The following is a 20,656-nucleotide window of genomic DNA, read 5'->3' as shown; positions in this document are numbered from 1 at the left end:
CAGAATTTTCCACCATCTTGTACACGTACTTCACGAAAAAGAACTCTTCGACCGATTTATTCCCAAGAAATGTAATTTCGAATACTTTCGCGTACTCGAATTGCAAGGAATTGGCATCGAACGATTGTCGATCGTTGTGTTTGAGATAAAAAAAAAATAGTTAGCCGCGTGATCTTTGAAAAGCGAAAACTTTTCAAGAATTTTCCGCCATCTTGTACACGTATTTCGCGAGAAAGAACTCTCCTATCGATTTATTCCCGAGAAATGTAATTTCGAATACTTTCACAGACTCGAATCGCAAAAAATTGTCATCGAACGATTCTCGATCGTTGCGTTCGAGACTAAAAAATAGTTAGCCACAAGATCGTTAAAAATGGGAGACTTTTCAAAGATCTTCCGCCATCTTGCGCACCTATCTCGCGAAGAACTCTCCGACCGATTTATTCCCGAGAAATATAATTTCGAATACTTTTACCGCTCGAATCGCAAACAACTGCGTGACAAAAAAATACTTGGCCGCGCGATCGTTAAAAATAGGAAACTTTTCAAGTATCTTCCGCCATCTTGCGCCGAAATTTCCCAAAAAAAGAACTCCCCGACCGATTCACTCCCGCGAAACATACCGTAATTTTAAATATACCGTCTTGTCGCAATCGTTAAAAATTCTCATCGTGAACGATCGTCGATCGATCCGCTCGGGAAAAAAAGAACACGGTTCGCCAGGTGATCGGTTCCTTAACGGGAGTTGGCGCAATCGAGCGCCATTTTCCAACACAAAAGTCGCCGACAAAGCGAATGATTATCTCCGAATGGAAGCACGTTCGAGGAGCGTCGCGCGAACAATTTCGCTCCTGGCCAATGCATCGGTTATACGACGAAAGGATTCGCGACAGGGCGCGACCAACCCTCCTCCCTCCCTCCCGATCAATGAAATTCGTTTACAAACGAATAAAAGACTGGGCGAGAGATACTCGCTCGAGCGTGTCCCTTCACGCTCGCGTTCTCCCAAATGGGGATACCCGGCCGGTTTTCGTTTCGTTCGGCCGATTAATAAAAACATTAATTGGCGCGGCCACGGAGATTCCTCGCTCCTCGAGGAACGAAACGGCCCGTAAATTTCACCATTCTGCTCCATTGTTTCGCGTACCGTGCGCGTTTCGATTCGATCGAAAGCCGCGGTCGAACGATCTCTTTCTACACCGAGATGGAAATACGTCGAACAACTTTAAACCTACCCGGTGATACTTCTACCGACGTACCTACGTAAACCGAAACGAATTCCGTAGGAGGAAGGTCGAAGTGAGATAAACAAAAGCTGCTGAATTATTCCACGGCAGTCCTTAATCCTGATCGCGAAGTTTTCCCGGAACGGTGCGTCACGGTGCGGGAATAATATATTATCGCTCCGTTGATCTCTTTGTAAGTGGAAAAGTGTAATTTTCTCGGTGGTCGGTTAAAAAAAGGTAACGTTCTCCGTTCGTTTCTGCGAGTGGCACGCGTTTACTGTCTCGACGGTTATCAAGAGCGAGTGTACACACACCGGGTGCGTGTCAGGTTCTTTTCTCGATCGGTATCGCGGCGAGTTTACCGCACGCGAAGATCTCAATCCTGTTACGATACCAGCGGTGGCTATTGTTTCGTTTAATTAGCTTCGCTTCTGGTTGGACCGCGTGCACGGTCACGGTCAATTACGCTCGCGTCGAACGCTCGTCGCGTGGGATTTACCACGCTCGGTACTTTGCTACGCGTTGGAAAACGTTCGACTGGACTACGATCGTACGATCGAGTCGCTTCAATCTCGAACGTGCTACGCTCGAGCGTATCGCGAAGAACGCTCGCATCCGCGCAATCTCGATCCTGATTCAGCACGGTGCGCGAAGCTCGCCGAAATTTCTAGGCCATCGATCCTACCCCTAACCGTGACTGCGGGCGAGAAGGAAAAGAGAGGAAAAAAAAAGAGAAGAACGAAAAAAAAATGCACAAATCTGATTATCGAATCTCGGCGTAGGAACAAAGAGCAAGCGAGCTCGACGATAATCCTTTTAGTCGAGGCAGCGCGTCTATTTTAAATCCGAAGCGATTCAGACACCTGTTATCTCTCTGTTCCGCTATCCGTGCATCGTCGACCCTCTTCGAGGAAACTCTCTTAGCGTCGAGCTTGCAAAAAAAAAAGAAAAAAAAAATCCTCTTCGCTGTTCGAGCCTTACTTGGCACGTCCAAAAATTTCATCCCCCCCGGCGACGATACCGATTGGCCGCGATCCAGCCACTCGCCGCGTTTTCGGCGCAATAACGCTAGATCGAACCCGCGCGACCCGATTCACCTTTAACCGTTTCTCTTCTCAACGGGACCATTTGTCGCTCGTTGCATTTCGAAGCCCCACGTTCGGCGAGATCCGTCCGAGATCGTCGAAAGGGTGTCGGATAATTTACGAGAAATCTACGAAAGCGACTTGGAGAAAGAATTTTTCTTTTTTTCTTTTCTTTAGGTACACTCTTGCGACCGGTGTTGAACCAGCTCGGCCGAGGGACGAGAAAAAGAAGCTTTCCGAACTTTCCACGCGGAGTAACAACTTCCACGTAGAATCGCTCCCGTAGACCGTATTTGCGAGTCAAACGCCTAGCCGATTTACAACCGTGTCCACGATACATCGCAGCGGTCGATTTTTACAACCATTCGCGTACTCTAACGTTAACTCTAACGCTCCGTACGAGACTCATCCACGCACGAAACTGTCCATTGTTTGTCATTACGTCTCGTTCGCGAGTAACGGTTATTAAAATATTCTTAACCGTTGCAAAACGATTGTACCGGTGTTCGTGCGAATTGGCCCTCGAGCCAAAAATGAGTTCGAAGCGACGGTTCAAGGTCGTCGTTGCGCTAATTGCGCGAGTTTTGCGTCGCTCGTCGCAAACCGTGCGAAAGAAAAACCTGAGAATCGTTTTCGCGGTGGTCGATCGGCTATCACGGTTAACGCGTGGCGAGAAACGCGTCTGGGAACTCGCGTGGACCTTTCTTCTCTCCGCGAATAAAACGAAAACTCAGATTGGGTTTCGAACGAAACGAGAACTCAGATTTGGTTTCGAACGAAACGAAAACTCAGATATGGTTTCGAACGAAACGAAAGCTCAGGATTTGGTTTCGAACGAAACGAGAACTCAGGATTTGGTTTCGAACAAACGACAACTCAGGATTTGGTTTCGAACGAAACGAAAGCTCAGATTTGGTTTCGAACGAAACGAAAACTCAGGATTTGGTTTCGAACAAACGAAAACTCAGATTTGGTTTCGAACAAACGACAACTCAGGATTTGGTTTCGAACGAAACAAAAACTGAGATTTGGTTTAGAACGAAACGAAAGCTCAGATTTGGTTTCGAACGAAACGAAAACTCAGATTTGGTTTCGAACGAAACGAAAACTCAGGATTTGGTTTCGAACAAACGACAACTCAGATTTGGTTTCGAACGAAATGAAAACTCAGGATTTGGTTTCGAACGAAACGAAAGCTCAGATTTGGTTTCGAACGAAACGAAAACTCAGATTTGGTTTCGAACAAACGAAAACTCAGATTTGGTTTCGAACAAACGACAACTCAGGATTTGGTTTCGAACGAAACGAAAGCTCAGATTTGGTTTCGAACGAAACGAAAACTCAGATTTGGTTTCGAACGAAACGAAAGCTCAGGTTTGGTTTCGAACGAAACGAAAACTCAGATTTGATTTCGAACGAAACGAGAACTCAGATTTGGTTCTCTCCGTACGGCGAGGATCGCGATACCGATCGTTCGAGGTGAACCGTTCTCGCGCTCGGTTAATACGCTCGGTGATACCAGTAACACGCGCGTGCGAGCGTCCGACACGCGAACGAGACCGGCCAATAGCGCGAAGAGGAAGAGAGTCTTGCGAGGTCGGCCGATCGGCCGTTCCCAAGGGAGCAATCTCGCTTCCGAGGCACCGAAGCACGTTGAATTAATTGGAATCGCTCGAACCGTGGTTTAATAGCTCGGTCACGGTAGTTGGACGTTGGCTCGGGCCACTCGCTCACGGTGCACGGATACCCTTTCGTACACGCGACATCGATAAGCGCGAAACGACCGCGTAAAGATAGAACGACGAGTCGATTATCTACCTTCTTATTAGCGGAAAATTGAGACGTTACCGTCGTATCGCGTCTGGCCAACAGATGCATTGCATCGATGCTCGGGATTCTTATTTCGAAGAGAATTTTTAGGAGGTTGACTTTTTTCGGAAGAATTGCAATAGGTTGTTCGATAATTGTAATAGGTTTTATCGGACGACGAAAGTCATTGAGCAAACTAGTAATAGAACTACGGAGTGTAGATCTTTATAGTACAGACTGTACAAAGTGTAGATTTTATAGTGCAGAATATACAAAGTGTAGACTTTATAGTACAGAATATACAAAGTATAGACTTTATAGTAGACTATAGAAAGTATAGACTTTATAGTATAGAGTATACAAAGTATAGACTTTATAGTACAGAATATACAAAGTATAGACTTTATAGTACAAAATATACAAAGTATAGACTTTATAGTAGACTATAGAAAATAGGGACTTTATAGTACAGACTATACAAAGTATAGACTTTATAGTACAGACTTTAGAGTACAGACTATACGAAGTATAGACTTTATACTAGTAGTATAGACTTTGGATAAGTTTCATCAGAATTTATCGAACAACCTAGTGTGTTAATATTGAGAGAAATACGCGATACTCGGTCACAATTTTCTATAGTCACCGACCGTAGGTATTTCGTACATTTTCGACGCAAACGCACGAGTGTATACACGCGTGTTCGACCGAGTGAACCGTCGAGTGGTTCGGACAAGTTAGTTAAAACCTAGCAATCTTTTCTCCTCTTGCAATGTATTTACCTCGATTCGTTCGAATAAACCCATAGATCGACAACCAAACGTATCATCTTCCCCGCGGTTCTTTTCCCCAGAGACGTTCGATCCCTGTATCAGGATGTTATTTCCTTGCGTTTCGTATCGCAACCGTTGCACCGATTCTATCGTCCCTGGTCGACGATGCTGAGGGACAACAGCTGAACATTTTTAGAAAGATCGTATCCGTGGAACTGTTCGCAATTTCCACATCGAATCGAGTCAAATTTAAAAGCACGACCTTTAGATTCTCCCACGATTTGAGTTCCAATCGATTTCCATCCACGACGAGATTAAATATATTTTAGTAGTAGGAAAATATAGTAAATTAAATATATTTTAGTAGTAGGAAAATAGGAAAATATAGTAAATTAAATATATTTTAGTAGTAGAAAAATATAGTAAATTAAATATATTTTCGTAGTAGGAAAGTATAATAAATTAAATATATTTTAGTAGTAGGAAAATATAGTAAATTAAATATATTTTAGTAGTAGGAAAATATAGTAAATTAAATATATTTTAGTAGTAGGAAAATAAAGTAAATGAAATATATTTTCGTAGGAAAGGACTTGATCGAGGGGTCACTCGCGTCCAAGTTCCACGTTACCGCGACCGACACCTTTCCAAGTAAAATCCGTTTTCGTGAACTTGACCATCGAAGTCTCTCGATCGAGCAACCCCACCGGAGAACTCGTACGCGGTCTCGCGTGAATAATTCCGTAGCTACGGGTACCCGGTCGGATGATCATCGAAACGTCGAACGATCAAACCGTACCTTGGAAAGTAGGCGACGGAGCGGACTAGGCGATGATACACACGCTCGCGCGGCATACTCGCGAGAGCGCACACGCGACGAAAGCGTTCGCAGAGGGCGTGTACGAACGTCGATGTACACAGGTGGTCGCAAACGTTCGGCCTACCCTAATTATCCACGGAGGCACGAATCGCACGGGTAATTAGCCAGGGAATTGCCGAACACCGAGTTACACACAGACGATTGGCTCCGCGTAACCGATACGATCCGTCACGCTGGTCTTTTCCTGCGTTCTCGTTCTTTTTCTACACGCTCGCGTTCCAAACGCGCCTCGAACCGTTTATAAAAAGGCTCGGTTCACACTTCGAGTTCCAGAAGAACCATTTCTACGGTACGCGCGGTTCTCGATACTCGAGATAAACAATTCTACGCATCTTGAGAAACGATAGTTATCCGTGATCGTTCGGATGGATCGCGTAGCCTAAATCTATCCGCTCGTCGTTCGAGCGGACTGTCCTCTCGCTCATCGCCGTTTCGAAACGCGTCCTGGTGAATCTCGTCTCTCCAGGTGCGGTAATTTTCCGCGCAAGTTTGCGGAGTACGCGGTACCCACGAAGGTTCGAGTTATTCCCTTTCGTTCGGTGAATTAACGCGACGCCGCGCGTAAATCCCTGTTGGACGAGGGTACGTTGTGCGCTTGACAGGACGAGAGTGCCCCGAGTGCGGAACCGTAAACTCCGAGTGTACGAGGGAACCGTGAAAGGTGGTAACCTCGACGGTGTCGGGACAGACGGTAATTTTCGCGTAGAAATTAACTCGACCGCGGACCCCGCCGTTAACCGAGTCCAGAACCGATTAAACGTTCGATGAAATTCTAATTGAAAATTAATCTTCTCTCGCGAAGGAAATAATCTCGGGAAAATTCGCGCGGCCGGTATCTCGGTGTCGGTACAATTACCGATTCTCTGGTCGTTGTAATTGTTCGAAATATCGTGGATGGAGGAATAAAATATCTATACACGAGAGCTGGAAAGCGACCAAGGTTCGTTGGTCGTCTTAACGATAATTAACAACTGTCCGTCCACGTTGATCCACGCACCGTTCGAAATCGTTCGTTGAAACGCGCACGAATGATCAATACGCGGAACGATATCGTAACGCGGAAAGTAATCGGGATAATTGCGAACAAATTACGCGATTGAAGCATTCGTTCCGTTCGGCAGCGAAAGAAAATCGATGGTGCAACGATACGGGTTCGAGTTCTCTATTTTCGCGACGAACTGGCGTATACGCACCCGCGTGTACGCTATTCGCCGTAATTACGGTGCACGAAAGTGCTCCTTTAAAATGCAGAATATATATATACATATATATATACGGTATCCGATACACCCGACCGCAGCTAGCTGTCGCTCGCGACGTCGCTCCCTTTAGCTTTGACCGGGTCTCTTTTCAGCAAATTGCACTTCGTTCGAGGTTCATCGAAAGTAGCGAACCGTGAGGACACTTAGTTAACGAGCTGCTGCAGTTTAACGGGCGAGGGCTGGACACCGGGAGATCCCATAATCCCGAGCGTAATCCTGCCGCGTTGCCCGTTCAGGGATGCTGACCTTTCGGAGCCTAAATGTCCACCGGCTTGCGATATCGACGTCACGGAATGCATTTCCACGCCAGTGTCTACAACGAGCGATCGTCACGGTCTTTCTCGATCCTTCCCCGATCCTCCGTTTCGCAACATTGGTCCTGCTACCACCCTCTGAAAACTCTCTTACACGTACCAGCTCGAAAATTACGAATTCCTCGTGTCGCTTGGAACCATTCGGTTCCTTCTTCGTGAAACTTTTCCAGAGAATTCGTTAGTGCCTCTCGCGTCCTCACCTCGTCTCCCAATTCCTTTCTCTATCTTTTGGTAACACTGCCGTTTATCCAATTCTTGAACAGAGAATCTCTCGTCACCTCTCACAGTTCCATTCTCACCTCGTCTCCCAATTCCTTTCTCTACCTTTTGGTAACACTGCCGTTTATCCAATTCTTGAACAAAGAATCTCTCGTCACCTCTCCCAGTTCGGTACAACCGTCGTTAAATAAAAATACGCCGGTCGAGGTTTCGTTAACCCTGTACATTCTTAATCGTAACTCGTTGCTGGTCAAAATCGGTAGAAATCGCTTCGATCTTGCGCCTATCGTCTTGCTCGCAACAAGTTACGGTATCCACGAGCAGTGCACATCTTCCGTTAAACGCTCTACCTGCTCGAACGTTCCTGGAGCTTCTGTGCTGGATTCGGTTAAACGTAAACGTGCGTCGTTCAACTGCCCCGCATCGTTAGACGTCCTGGCTACCTCTATGTACGTTGCCGATGCACCAAGTATTCGATGCTCCGGATAATCGGTCGTGGGACGAACCCTCTGCGAATCCTCTCGTGGTTCCTCTCGTGCTTTCTCTCGAACAACCCTTACGATCTCGTACGCGCCACTCTTTTCACTCTTTTCCAGTCCTCGTCTCTTCCTTTCGACTTTAATTCCACAATCGAGGTAGATACGATTACATTCGCATTGGTTCTCGTTCTACTTCGGCCATTGTCGAACTCGATACCCAAAGCTCGTCTCTCGCGGTCCGCGCGTATATTTTCATGGCGCAATAAAGCCGTTAGTATTATTACCGTTATTACTATTATCGCGTACCAGCGACCGAGCACGACCGGTTAACGAGCGTAACGCTCTGTAAATATTTATCGATTCTCGATAACAATAACCAGCGTTTGTTCGTTCGTTCGCGATCGAGGCGAGCTCGCGAAACCCCGCGATCGTGCGAATTCGAGACGCGAGTCATCTCGAACGCACGATGGGAATATCGAGAGATCGAGCTCGTGGAAAATTGTACAAGGACGTCGATGCACAATGGACGAAATTCGTCCAAAGACGCCGATCGAAAAGACGAGAGAATGCTACGCCACGCGCCGCGAGTGGAGAAGTTCTCTCGGAGCTGGATCGAAGCTGGACAAGTGTAACGGGGAAATTCGCCGGGGCTGTTTCCGCGGGACGCGTTTTATTCACTCTCCTTGCTTTATTGGATTCCAATATCGCCCGTTGGGTTATTCTCCGTTTATAATTTCCAAGCGGCGCTCCGCAACGCGATGGCGTCGGGGTCGATGGGGAGAGTCTGCCTTCACGTGCCCTCTGCGACGCTCGAATAAATATATTTTCACGATCTATTGGACGCTACCTTTACGGCCGCGAGCGCTTTAATGGACACGCGGAAATTTCACCCTCGATTCTGCGCCGATTCGCGCGTGAAACTTTCCATACCGAAACGGAAAACGAATCGATCGACCATCGATCGTGGCAGAGAAGAGCCGAGAGAGCCGAGCGAATCGTTGCTTCGGTTTTGATTTTCGATCCCGTCGACGCGGAGCGAGATCTCGTCGAAAGAATAAAAAAAGAAAAATAAAAAGAGAAACGACCTTCCGACGCGGATCGAGACGAATTTTCAATTTTGCGCGTGTTACGTTTTCAGAGATACCGAGAGCGGCCTTGAGCGTTTCAAACGACCCCGTTGTACACTCTTTTTTTTTTTTTTTTTTTTTATTTTTCTTTTCTCGGCTCTGTGTCGCGGCCGATAGAAATACGATAATAATACGCGACCTTGTGTCGACCTTAAAATACACGCGTCGTTTGAGAAACTCGAGGTCGGTTCGACGTCTCTGGTAACGTATCGCGTAAAAAGTTAAGAAAGCGTCCGTTCCACGGGACCCTGTCTCCGATGCATGCTATTTCGTACGGAAAGTTTCTCGAAAGGTTTCGTTCTTACTAGGGAGGTGGAATTCTCGCCCCGAATCGAGAAATTGCTTCCAAGTAGCGCAAATTCGTCGCGCAAACGATCGAAAGGAAGAATTGAAAAGCACGTCTGATCATCGAAGACCGTATCCACTGCTCGGTCCGTATTCGAAAACGATTTCGATTCCCGGTCCATCGCGTTTCTACTTAAACGAGCTATCCAAGTAATCGAGAGTGCACTTACCGATATTTGGATGCTGCAATTTCCTGCATATCCGCGCCTCACGTTCGAGTTTCTGGAAATCTGAAACAAAAGACACCGAGATCTGTAGACGGAGATCAATGGAACGTTCGCGAATACACGATCGCTTTAATAATATTACAATTCTTCTAGAATCGAAGTATCTTTCAAATGATTTCGACGCGCTGAAATTATTTAAATTTCTATCAATGACTGGAGATACCGGTCGAGAACGATCTCGAACCGCGTGAAGTTCCCTACGCCTCTCGAAATCATCCTGGTGATAAAATTCGTAAGCGACTGTCACGTAATAATTAAGGATTCGATACAAAAAATGTCGATCTCCAACGGGAGATCGAACTCTTTATTATTTTCTTTTGTATTAAACTTTAATTGCGGTACCGTCGGTGATAGATTCGCGCGGATCTAATCACGGGTCTCCTATGTGTCGGGTTTTTGTATCCGTTCTTGTCCCGAGTGTTCTGTGTTGTATAGGGAGTGCGTCATTATGGGAACGGAAAGAGTCTCGTGAGTTGTTATGGGAACGTATGCAAAAGGAATTTCGATTATCAGCTGTCTGTCGTATGGAGTGTCGTGCGTTGTTACGGGAGCGGAAAGAGTCTCGTGAGTTGTTACGGAAACGTTTGGGAAAAGGAACGTTATCGGTTGTTGGTAGGGTTACAGGACCGTGACTGCGTCCAAGAAACGAAATTAAAGACTGTGTCTAAGGGGAGACGTTCAGCTCGAGGAGATCGTAAGACACCGTTTCGTCGTTTGGTGGAACATTTACCGCGACAGCTGGTAAATCATAAAATCGATCCTCGAAACAACCGCGACGGAATTTCGCGCGGCGCGAGCGAGCGAGCATTCCAATTCGGTTCCGAGGGAGCTTTATCGCGAAAGTTTCGCGATAACGACAGCCAATGCCGAGTATAGTCATTACCGCGAAATCGACTTTCCCAACGAGGTTCCTTGACGAGTTTCCTCGTGGGTAATTCACCAAGGACCGCGATAAAATTGGATTTGTCGGTGGCCGGGTCATTTCGAGGACGATTTCCTGTTTCCTTTCGATGCACGCGGCCCTGAACGCCGCGTCCTTCGAGAATCGACGATCGATACGTCGCGAGCGTTATCGAGACGAGGGCCCCCGATGCAACCGGTGATCGCTTCAACGGACCCCTTCCGGTTTCGCGTTTGAAATTCGCGCGCGAACACTCGTCGATGGTCGTCCATATTCGACGATCGATCGAAATCATCGCGAAGGAAATTTCGATCGCGACGAAACGAATTTACGCGAGAGAAACGACACGATGCGAGAAGAACACTTCGAGTAGACGTCGAGGGGTTGGAAAACGTGGTTTTACCTTTTTTTTTTTTTATTTTTACATCGACTTCGCCGCTTTGCAGAAACTCCCACGGTCCCCCGCGAACGCTGCTCTAAAAATAGTCGGCTCCGTTCTACGTTCGGTACACGAATAAAGCTTTATCGCGGCGACCTCGTCGATAAAATCTACGGATCAGGCTCGGTCGCAACGTTGACCTTTTCTCAGATTCAACGGGTTCGTTTACGCGTCGCGATATCGCTCGAGTGTTCGTCGAACGTTCTTCGTTCGATCGTTCATAGACACCTGGTATCGCGTCGTTGTTCTCAATGATCCTCATTTTCATCGCGAACGCGAGAGACACGATTCGAAAGGTAGCTCGAAGGTGTTACCGGAACGTTGATAGAACACTGGTGAGATTGATTCGAAGAAGGTCCAGAGTCGTTCGAAGACGAAAGAGAAGGCCAAAGTTCGCTCGCTAGAGTTACACGCCGCTACGATCCGAAACAAATAAATAATTCGAGGCGTCTCGAGGGTGGAGAGAGCGAGCGAGAGAGATTTGTAAAGACGTTGATTAACCAATCTGTCGAGACAGCCGTCGCAACGAGTGGGTTATTAATTAAACCGAACGCGTCTCCGAGGTGACGCGCTCGAAACGAAGCGGTTTCGAAGCGCGGGCGCGTACGGGAGGTATTTGTTCGTTTCGCGGCGAACGGAACGACCGAAACGCGAACGCGTTTTCTCGGTTACGTGCGTAGAGGGGCGACAGGACAATTTCTCTTGATTTTCCCACGCAGTGTGCAGCTCCCCCGCCTATAATTAAATCACCGAGCGCCCGAGCCTCCACGGTCTTCGTTCTACCCGGGCGCCACATTAAACAACCAGAATTAACGAGCACCTACGACGCGACGAGGGCCCGCGAAGAACACTGGAGGCGCACGAGGAGAAGCAAATTGGAGGACGGGACCACTTCACGGGACGGGAGAGAGAGAAGAAAGAGAAAAAAAAAAAGTAGAAAAAAAAACAAGCGGAAACTGGGTTATTCGACGACGTCGTTTCCCTTCTACGAGCGATTCCAATTGCGCGTTACTCGTACCCGGACGAAAAACTCGACGTTACGTGAATTCGGGATTAACCGGAGCCGAGGGTACCGCGTAACTACCCTCGGAGATAATATTTTTCGAGCAACTTTCCGAGCGACACGTAGCTCGGAACTTGTCCTCGTTGTTCCCGCGACCGGCACGTCAAATTGTTCCAACTTCGCGATCGGAGGTGTGCCTCGATCGACTACCATCGGAGACGCGAGCGTTTCTCCAGTTCTATTAGATTTTATTTCTACGAATGGTACAAGAGCGTTCGAATCGTCTCGAAAATCGAAGCTAATGGAAGCTTTTGTTCGAGGTGTCTAAGGTTCTTTCCATTGTAAAGAAATATGTGGGGGTTATGGAATTGTTTAGCACGAGAGAAAATATGTAAATAGGACGTTTATTTTTAGATAAATATAAGACAATCGTACAGCGGAGTACGGTTACGAACAACTGAACAGAGTGTAACGATCACGTAGACACATTAACCGAAAAAATAGGAAACCCGGTATCGAACTCATCCACCGTGCTTTGACTTCTCAAGTGTTCCATGATTCAATGTCGTTGTATTCCAACAAAATGAAACGAAGCTCGTACTTGGAACGATTCGTAAATACACGAACGAGTCGAGAATACGAGGAAGAAACTTTACGCGCGTTCGTCGAAGAGTGACACCGTATCTTTGGAAAGGTATAAACGAAGAAGCCGGTAGCTCGGTGTCGGTGACGAAACTTATCGAGCGACCTGTTACTCTCGATTCCATCCCTCTGTGCAAACATTAACGTCGAGATATTTGGAGGGGTTGGCGACACCACGGAATCGGGGAACAAGTTTGGGAAAGATCTCGTCGGGATTGGAACGTCCAGACACGATTCCAGGAGCAAACGGAACGAGTAGGGACGACCCTCGAACTGACCCGTTGCCAGTCGCGTTTCTTTCCAAGACGGATCGTTCTCTTGCCACCTATCGTTCGCGGGCGTGTACCTGCAAGGTCGTTGCCCTTTTCGTGTCCGTGTTCCAGCGATAAATATCGTCCAATCCGGTTCGAAAGATTACGGTGAAAGTATCGATCAAGTGCAACGCGCACCATCGGTGGCGACTCGTGACTCTAGATTTCGGTAACTCGCGAGCAAGAGAGGGAGCGAACACCGACACGCTAGAGTCGTTGAAGTCTCCCGTGATAACGCGACGCCATGCTCGCCTACGCGGCCAATTATTCACGACACAGGTGCGCCATCGCGTTTCGAGATTCACGGAGCAACGTATCCCCTCGCTAACGCGATAAGAAAAAAAAAAGCTGACTTTTTTCCACGACGGCGGCGGCGGCGAACTTTTCGTCGTAAATTCCCCTGTATCCGTGCCACCGTGATAGGGATCGCGAAACAAGTTCAAAGGGGGAACTGTAACCCCTGGAGGGATCGTTCTCGAGCCCCTAAAACGGAAAGAGGGTTCGCGAGGACGAATCGAGTTTCGAACCCGCCGGTAAATCGAATCTTCCTTGTCAGAAGTCGGGACCGTCTTTCGTGTTTCTCTCTCTCTCTCTCTTCTTTTCTCTTCTTCGCCGCGAGAACGCTCGATCCAGCTGGGATAAAAATAAAAAGATCTTCCTCGTTCGTAGACGCGTAATCCGTGGAATCGTTGACGGACGACGCGACCGCTTTGAGCCAACGAGAAGAGATAGAGATAGATAGAGATAGAGAGAGAGAGAGAGAGAGAGAGAGAGATAAGGCTCTTTTTGCGTTACAAGGCCGATCCAGGCCGGTTGCTTTGCGTTCGATGGAGCACGAATGTCACGAAACTCGGCAGAAACTCTGCCTCTCCCTACCCTCGCGATGTTGCTCGAACAGGCTCGTCGAGGGACGAGAGCAGAGAGAAGGGAGGAGAGAAGGCTGGTCGATGCACAGCCCTTGATCCCTCGGGCGTGATAAGAATATACCGCCGGTGGACGTGCATTTTGCGTTTCGATGCTATCGCGCCGACAGAGGGAGTACACTGTTGTTGTTTTTTTTTCTTCTTTGCTTCTCGCGGGAACAAAAACGTCGACTCGACGATCACAATTCTCTCGATGATCTCGACCGATCCCTTCTTTCACCGAAATCGACCCCTTCGAGATCAAAATCGATCCCTTCTTTCCCCGAAATCGACATCTTCGGTCGCTCGATCCTCTCTTAACGATTCTTTCTTTCTCTTTTCAAAGAAAATCGACGAACACACTTCCCAGTCGGTGACTTCGATCCGTCAGCTGCGGAATTATTTCATCGAGATCGATGAAACGTTCTAGGAACGTTCGTTTCCTGCGTTCGCCCATTAACCGTGGCAAAGAAAAAAACCGGGCGAAAAATCGTGGAAAAAATCGCGCGCGGTGAATCTCATCGATAATTACCAGAACGTCCGCTTTGCGTAAATAGGCACTCGACGGCGCGGAGGAACGCAAAGGAAATTACTCGGCGCGACGACTTCGGCGTTCCTCGTCGATAAATAGAACAGGAAAGGGAATCGATAGGGGAAAGGAACGTGCGAACGTTCCCAGATCCTCCTTTCCCCTCCTCGTCCATCGTCGAGTCCCGTTCCCGCGAATCAGAATTTCAAATGGCAACACCGTCGACGAAACTCCGAACAGAGTGCTCGATTAATTATTCGACGGGCCAGAAGCTACGAAGACCGATGCCCCGTTCTTACGAACCCGATCCATACTGACCGACCCAGGTCTCGGTGAATCTCGCGTCTCGTGCAACCGTATTGCATCTCGCGGTTTCCTTTTGGTTTTTTTTTCAGTCGAGTTCCAAGTCCAGAGTCGGAAAGACAACGCGACAGTCGTCGTTCACATCGAGACACGTATCACTGTACACGCATTTGTTCCAATTTTATATTCTTATATATACAATAACTGTACTACTAGATACGCGAGATCCCTGCATATTGTAATAAACTAGATATTATAATCTGAACTTTACAACATCGCGTCTCGTGCAACCGTATTGCATCTCGCGTCTCGTGCAACCGTGTTGCATCTCGCGAGTCCACGAACTCGATACCGGAGTGTTGGAATGAATGCAACAACGATCTTAAGGGTGCCAGATATCGATGTCAGTTTTAAGAAGTGTCTCCGTATTGGTACGGAAGGGTCGTCCTACTAGATACGCGAGATCCCTGCATATAGTAATAAACTAGATATTATATTCTGAACTTTGCAACACGGAGAACCACCACTTCCGATACTTCAACGCCGAGATCTTTCGCGCTCACGTGCATTCGTTCTAGTAGGTTAATCGACTCGTGTTCGGATTCAACCGATTCGAAATCCTTGCAAAAATTCGAATCCGTATCCGTTCGAACACGACCGATGCGCGTAAATGATCAGTGAACGAACAATGGACCGAACACGAGCGAGACTTACCATCGAAACGACCGTGCACGCGTTTCTATAGGTCACTGTACACGACCAGGTACAGCGGTACGCTCGATCCCGAACTCGTACGATTTCGATAGGTTAAACGTTATCGACTACGGCCGGACGCTAAGGATAGATCGAAGTAAGAGCGAAATATTGGCAAACTGACAAAACAAACGACCAGTGTTTCTTTCCTCGCGATGTTTCGCGCATACGTGCGATTTCTAGAGACGGGTCCGTTGCTCCACGGTGTTTCGAAAATTTTCCGTTTTTTCGTATCGAAGAATCGATTTTAGGCTCGAACGATTACCGATACGAAACGATCCTTCCGGATCGGTAGTTTTACGAGCATTCTGTAATGTATGGTAGCTAAGAACTGTTCAATCGTACCGCGATAGAAATAGCAGGGGCCTCGAGATCTCTAGAAACGACACTGTCCGTATTATTATCGTAGACCTTCGTCCAGGTGGGAAGAGGACCGATGTTTCGATCGGTTAAAATTATTGTACATCGACACGTACGTCGAACGGTTGCGATCCGAACTCGAAACGAGCGTTAGTGCATCGAGTATGGACGTTCCATTTAGATAATTGTAAAAATCGAACGATGAAAAACGCTTCTCGGATAGTCGATCGGGTTCTCGCTCTTCTGTTCGCGATCGGTCGTTCGAGAGACCGGAAACGTTGGTAAATGGGAGCCGGAGTATTCGATTCGCGAGGAAATCGGCCCTCGAGGGCTCAGCGATTCCACTTCCGCGTGTTCCGATTGTCCCGGCTGAATCAAGGTGAGCTCGACGCGGTGCTACGGCGCGCTTTATTCGTTTCAGCGAGCGCACAGTCGAACGACGGCCGTGGCGGTAGGTCAAGAGGTTACTGGAGCAAGGTCGTCACCGGTGGAAGAGGGTGCGACCGTACCAGCCCTCTTTGCGGCGAGAGAGATAGAAAGAGAGAGAGAGAGAGGGAGGGAGGGATCCGCACGGTAGGGAGGGAGAGGCTCATCTTCCCTGCCCGCTGCAACCTTTTTTTATTTCCACCCTCGTTACCTTTCGCCTCTGCGGAGAAACTGGAACCGAAGCCAAAGATAGAAAACGGTTTCACGGTGCACGCCCACCGCGCTCCGATCCCGCGAATTAATTCCCTTACGGTGGAGAATCGCTCCTCCTCGTTTCGGAATTTTCAGTCGCTCGTTGCGAGAGTGCAGCGAGTGGCTTACGAAACACCGGTACCGGTGCGTTTACGCGCAGCTGGAGATCGGTGAAAAATTACGGAGTGCACCGCCACGGGGGAATACGACGCGACTTGGAATTTTATTCGAGACGAGTTACGGAAACAGAAGTGGAACGGTCTGGGTCGTCCGATTAAACTTACAGGGGGGAATTTTTCGCTTTTGCGATATTGGCCGTCTTGAATATTCTCGAATCGATCGTACGAGCGAACTCTTGTTCAGAAGAGTTGAGTCGATTTCGAAGGTTAGACGAATTAGAAATCTCTCCGAGCGTGGATAACGTCGAGATACGAGACGTCGCGGAAAATTTTCTCTCGACGAGGCCTTCGCGAAGCTTCCGTCTCGAAATGCGGGGCAATTCTCGGTCCACGTTCGAGCAAACTCTCGTCCAGGAGAGTTGACTCGTTTTCGAAGGTTAGACGAATTAGAAATCTTTTCGAGCGTGGATATCGTCGAGATACGAGACATCACGGAAAAATTTCTCTGGACGAGGCCTTGGCGAAGCTTCCGTCTCGAAACGCATGGCGATTCTCGGTTCGATCGACGAAAAATAACGGTATCGACGAGGAAAGGACCATCTTCGCTGAAAGAATTCGTCGTTTTCTCGAAACCGTTCCACGGTCCACGGTTTCGTGGACTCCCTCCGCGTTTCAATCCCGCGAACGAGATCCTCCATTTTCGCTTACTTGGATCGCGGTCCGCGAACGATGCTCAGACATCCACTCTCTACGGCAACGCGATCGGCTTTTTGCTCCCGTTTGGTCTTTACCCCCGGCCCGCGGATTCTTGCCCCCCTACCCCCTCCGCATTCTGCGCGCGACCCTCGAAAATTCCTCGCGGCGCTCGAATTCTGAAGCTCGATTACGGTCTCCGATCGAACCCAACGTGGAACGGTATCAAGGTAAACAGCTCTCCGAGCCCGAAACCGTCGAGTTTCCATCGCGAGTCGACATCCGCGGTGAAAACGCACCGTAACCGGATACTTACCGCGAAGAATCTCATTTTCCGCGGAAATTGAGAGTAAGTGTAACAGCGCGCGTGTTACACTTTACTCGCGACGTTCCGTTTCGTGATTCGACGAAAATAACGTTGCGCGAAAGTTCACGAAAGATATCCTTCGCAAGGGTCGCGACATCACTCGTGCAAAGAGGATTGCTCCGGTTCGATGGATATTTGAAACAATTGGAGAAAGAATAATTTACAACGGTGCGGAGAAACGAATTGTAATCGCTTCGTGAAAATTGAAACGAATTGTAATCGCTTCGTAAAAATTGAAACTCCACGGAAGAGAAGATCCGAGAAAGGGTAGATCCGTTTCGATGGCGAGTATTTAACGACGAAAGACTTGGTAGAGAAATCGAAACGTCGAAGTACTTTCGCGTCGGTCAAGGACCGAATGGAACTGTTACGACTTCGATGCGATAACGCGTGGCCAACGATGCGGAAAAATGCTGGAGAATTATTCTTATTTAGAAATTTAAACTTCGTCCGGTATACAGTCCGTTGGAGAAACACCGTTCTGGTATTTCTCGCGAAATATCTCGTCGGTATTTAACGTTTCCCGACGTAGGCTCGAAAGTAACGGAGGAAACAAATCCGGTTTATTAATTAAGCGAAACGTCCGATCGACCGATCGCCTCGCGTATTTTCCAGCGATAATCGTCCGCGTTGTACGCGATTCGCTAGCGAATCTCGCGCGTTACTTCCGTCAACTGCGAGGCTGTATCTTAATATTCGGCCCGAATCGGACACCTTCCCGTATATTTAGAGTTCCGTGAAACATCCGCGAGACGCGAATGAGTCACGCGAGCGCGTATTAGGACCGGTGCCAACGAATCGATCGATGCCGACAATGAAACTTACGGTAGAGCTGCGCGACGATCGATTCGATCGTTGAAATTCATCGACGGGAACCGGTGACGAGCCACCAGCCGCGACTCGAAAACGGAAACGGAACCGGATATTCTCGTACCGAGTACCGAAAATTGCCATTCCGCGCCGCGTAACGTCACCGCGAGCATCAGAACGATCACTGGAGAACATCGTAGACGGATATAGAGTTACCCCGCCAGGAGCTCGAAATATCGTACACGGTGGTTCGTTAAACGATCCGTTCCAACCGACAAATCTTCGTCAAATTTAAAGATTCTTTCATCGTTGAGAAACTTTTCCACGCGCGCGTAGCTCTGCTTTATTTTTATTTTTCGTTCGATCTCTTCTACACCCAATCGTCTACCTTCCTTTTCTCTTCATCGTGACGACGTTTCTCTAAATAATCGTAGACTCTTCGGTCGAAATTGTTCTTTAAAAGTTTGCAAAATTTACTCTCCGAGTTCTCTCCGTTTGAAAATCTACGTCTCGGCTTTTTCCATCGGTCTCGTTGATTTCCAACGCGACACGATTTCGTCCGAGGAGAACCGCCCGATATTAGCGGACGAAGCGCGGTGGTCGCGATGAAAAAAAAAAAAGAAATGTAAAAGAAGCTGCGCCTCCCGAGATTATTTTTACCGCTTCCACGAGTATCTTTGGAAATTTCCCTCGTACCGTTCTTTTTTCTTTCTTCGCGTGTCTCCGACGATTTTAACGACGCGGTCCGTGGCTCGATCTTGTGGAGTATCGCGAGCCGAAAGAGAAAGAGGAATACGCGACGACACGGGTTTTACGCGACGGTGAACGGACCGATGGTGTGTCCATCGAGCAGGTGTACGGTCGAGGGCCCTTATTGGCACGGTTGATTCGATCGATGGCTACGCGATTCCGTTTATCGGATAACGCTCGCTAGGCCCCTGGATATTTCGATTGATTCGATTACGACGCTCGTTTGGCTTCGAAGAACTGCACTCGCACCGACGCGTACGTTTCGCTCAATTTTTCGTCTCGAATTTCAACGGATCGGGGAACAGAGGACAGGGGGAAGAAGGGGTGCGAGGGTGGTGGACAGGCCTTTTCCCTGGACCGACGATCGCACGGCACTGGCAACTGTTGGTCGCGATGGAATGTTGGCAGGTTGACAACGGCGTCGCTCGTTGTTTTTAGACGCTAAGTCTTCGCGTACGGAGGCCCCGGCTCTTTCCGCGATTCCGTCTCTAATCGCGCGAATTACCCCCGAACAATGCTTACGGACGGAAATAATTAGCGCGTGGCCGCCGCGCTAAAAGGAACCGCGCCGCGCAAAAGGAACCGTCACGGCGCACCTGAACCGCGGTAATCGAACGCGGACCGAACCGTTCCTCCGAGAGTTTCGACGTTTACAACCTCGAAGAAATTTACGACCGCCGACGGGGCAATTATAGAAAACCACCAGACCCTGGGGCCCACCCCTGGAGACGACGACACACCGAGACTTGGCTACGTATCGTGTATTTCTAATCGAGCCAAAGTACCTTTTCTTCTATGGTGGATACTTCTAATGGCGCGATTACTAGATTCTAGGTGCTTTCTGGTCTCGAGATACTCTGATGTAGATATTTCTAATCCGGAGATACTCTATCGTAGATATCTTTAATCTGGGGATACTCTAACGTAGATATTTCTAATCCGGAGACACTCTAACGTAGATAACTCTAATCCGGAGATACTCTATCGTGGATATCTCTAATCTGGAGATACTTTAATGTAGATGTTTCTAATCTTGAGATACTCTAACGTAGATATTTCTAATCTAAAGATACTCTAACGTAGATATTTCTACTATCGAGATACTCTATCATAGATATTTCTAATTTAGAGATAGTCTAATTTAGATATTTCTAATCTAGAGATACTCTAATCCAGATATTTCTACTCTCGAGATACTCTAACCCAGATACTTCTAATCTAGAGATACTCTAACCCAGATATTTCTACTCTAGAGATACTCTAACGTAGATATTTCTACTCTCGAGATACTCTAACCCAGATACTTCTAATCTAGAGATACTCTAACCCAGATAGTTCTACTCTAGAGAT

General features: G+C 47.9%; 1 protein-coding gene across 35 annotated transcripts in view; it reads right to left on the bottom strand.

Moving 5' to 3' along the window:
* The window catches only part of Camkii (Calcium/calmodulin-dependent protein kinase II), a 136,440-nt gene that overhangs the window by 67,794 nt on the left and 47,990 nt on the right, over window positions 1–20,656 (bottom strand). For all 35 annotated transcript variants that reach the window (XM_076317960.1, XM_076317925.1, XM_076317932.1 and 32 more), the window contains exon 3: window positions 9,690–9,749. In XM_076317960.1, the coding sequence (XP_076174075.1) occupies window positions 9,690–9,749 (60 nt within the window). The remainder of the gene's footprint in view (window positions 1–9,689; window positions 9,750–20,656) is intronic.

The sequence above is a fragment of the Ptiloglossa arizonensis genome, chromosome 8 (genome assembly GCF_051014685.1).
Source record: "Ptiloglossa arizonensis isolate GNS036 chromosome 8, iyPtiAriz1_principal, whole genome shotgun sequence".
In the NCBI taxonomy this organism is placed as follows: Eukaryota; Metazoa; Arthropoda; class Insecta; order Hymenoptera; family Colletidae; genus Ptiloglossa; species Ptiloglossa arizonensis.
This window is presented reverse-complemented; position numbering and strand designations above follow the sequence as displayed.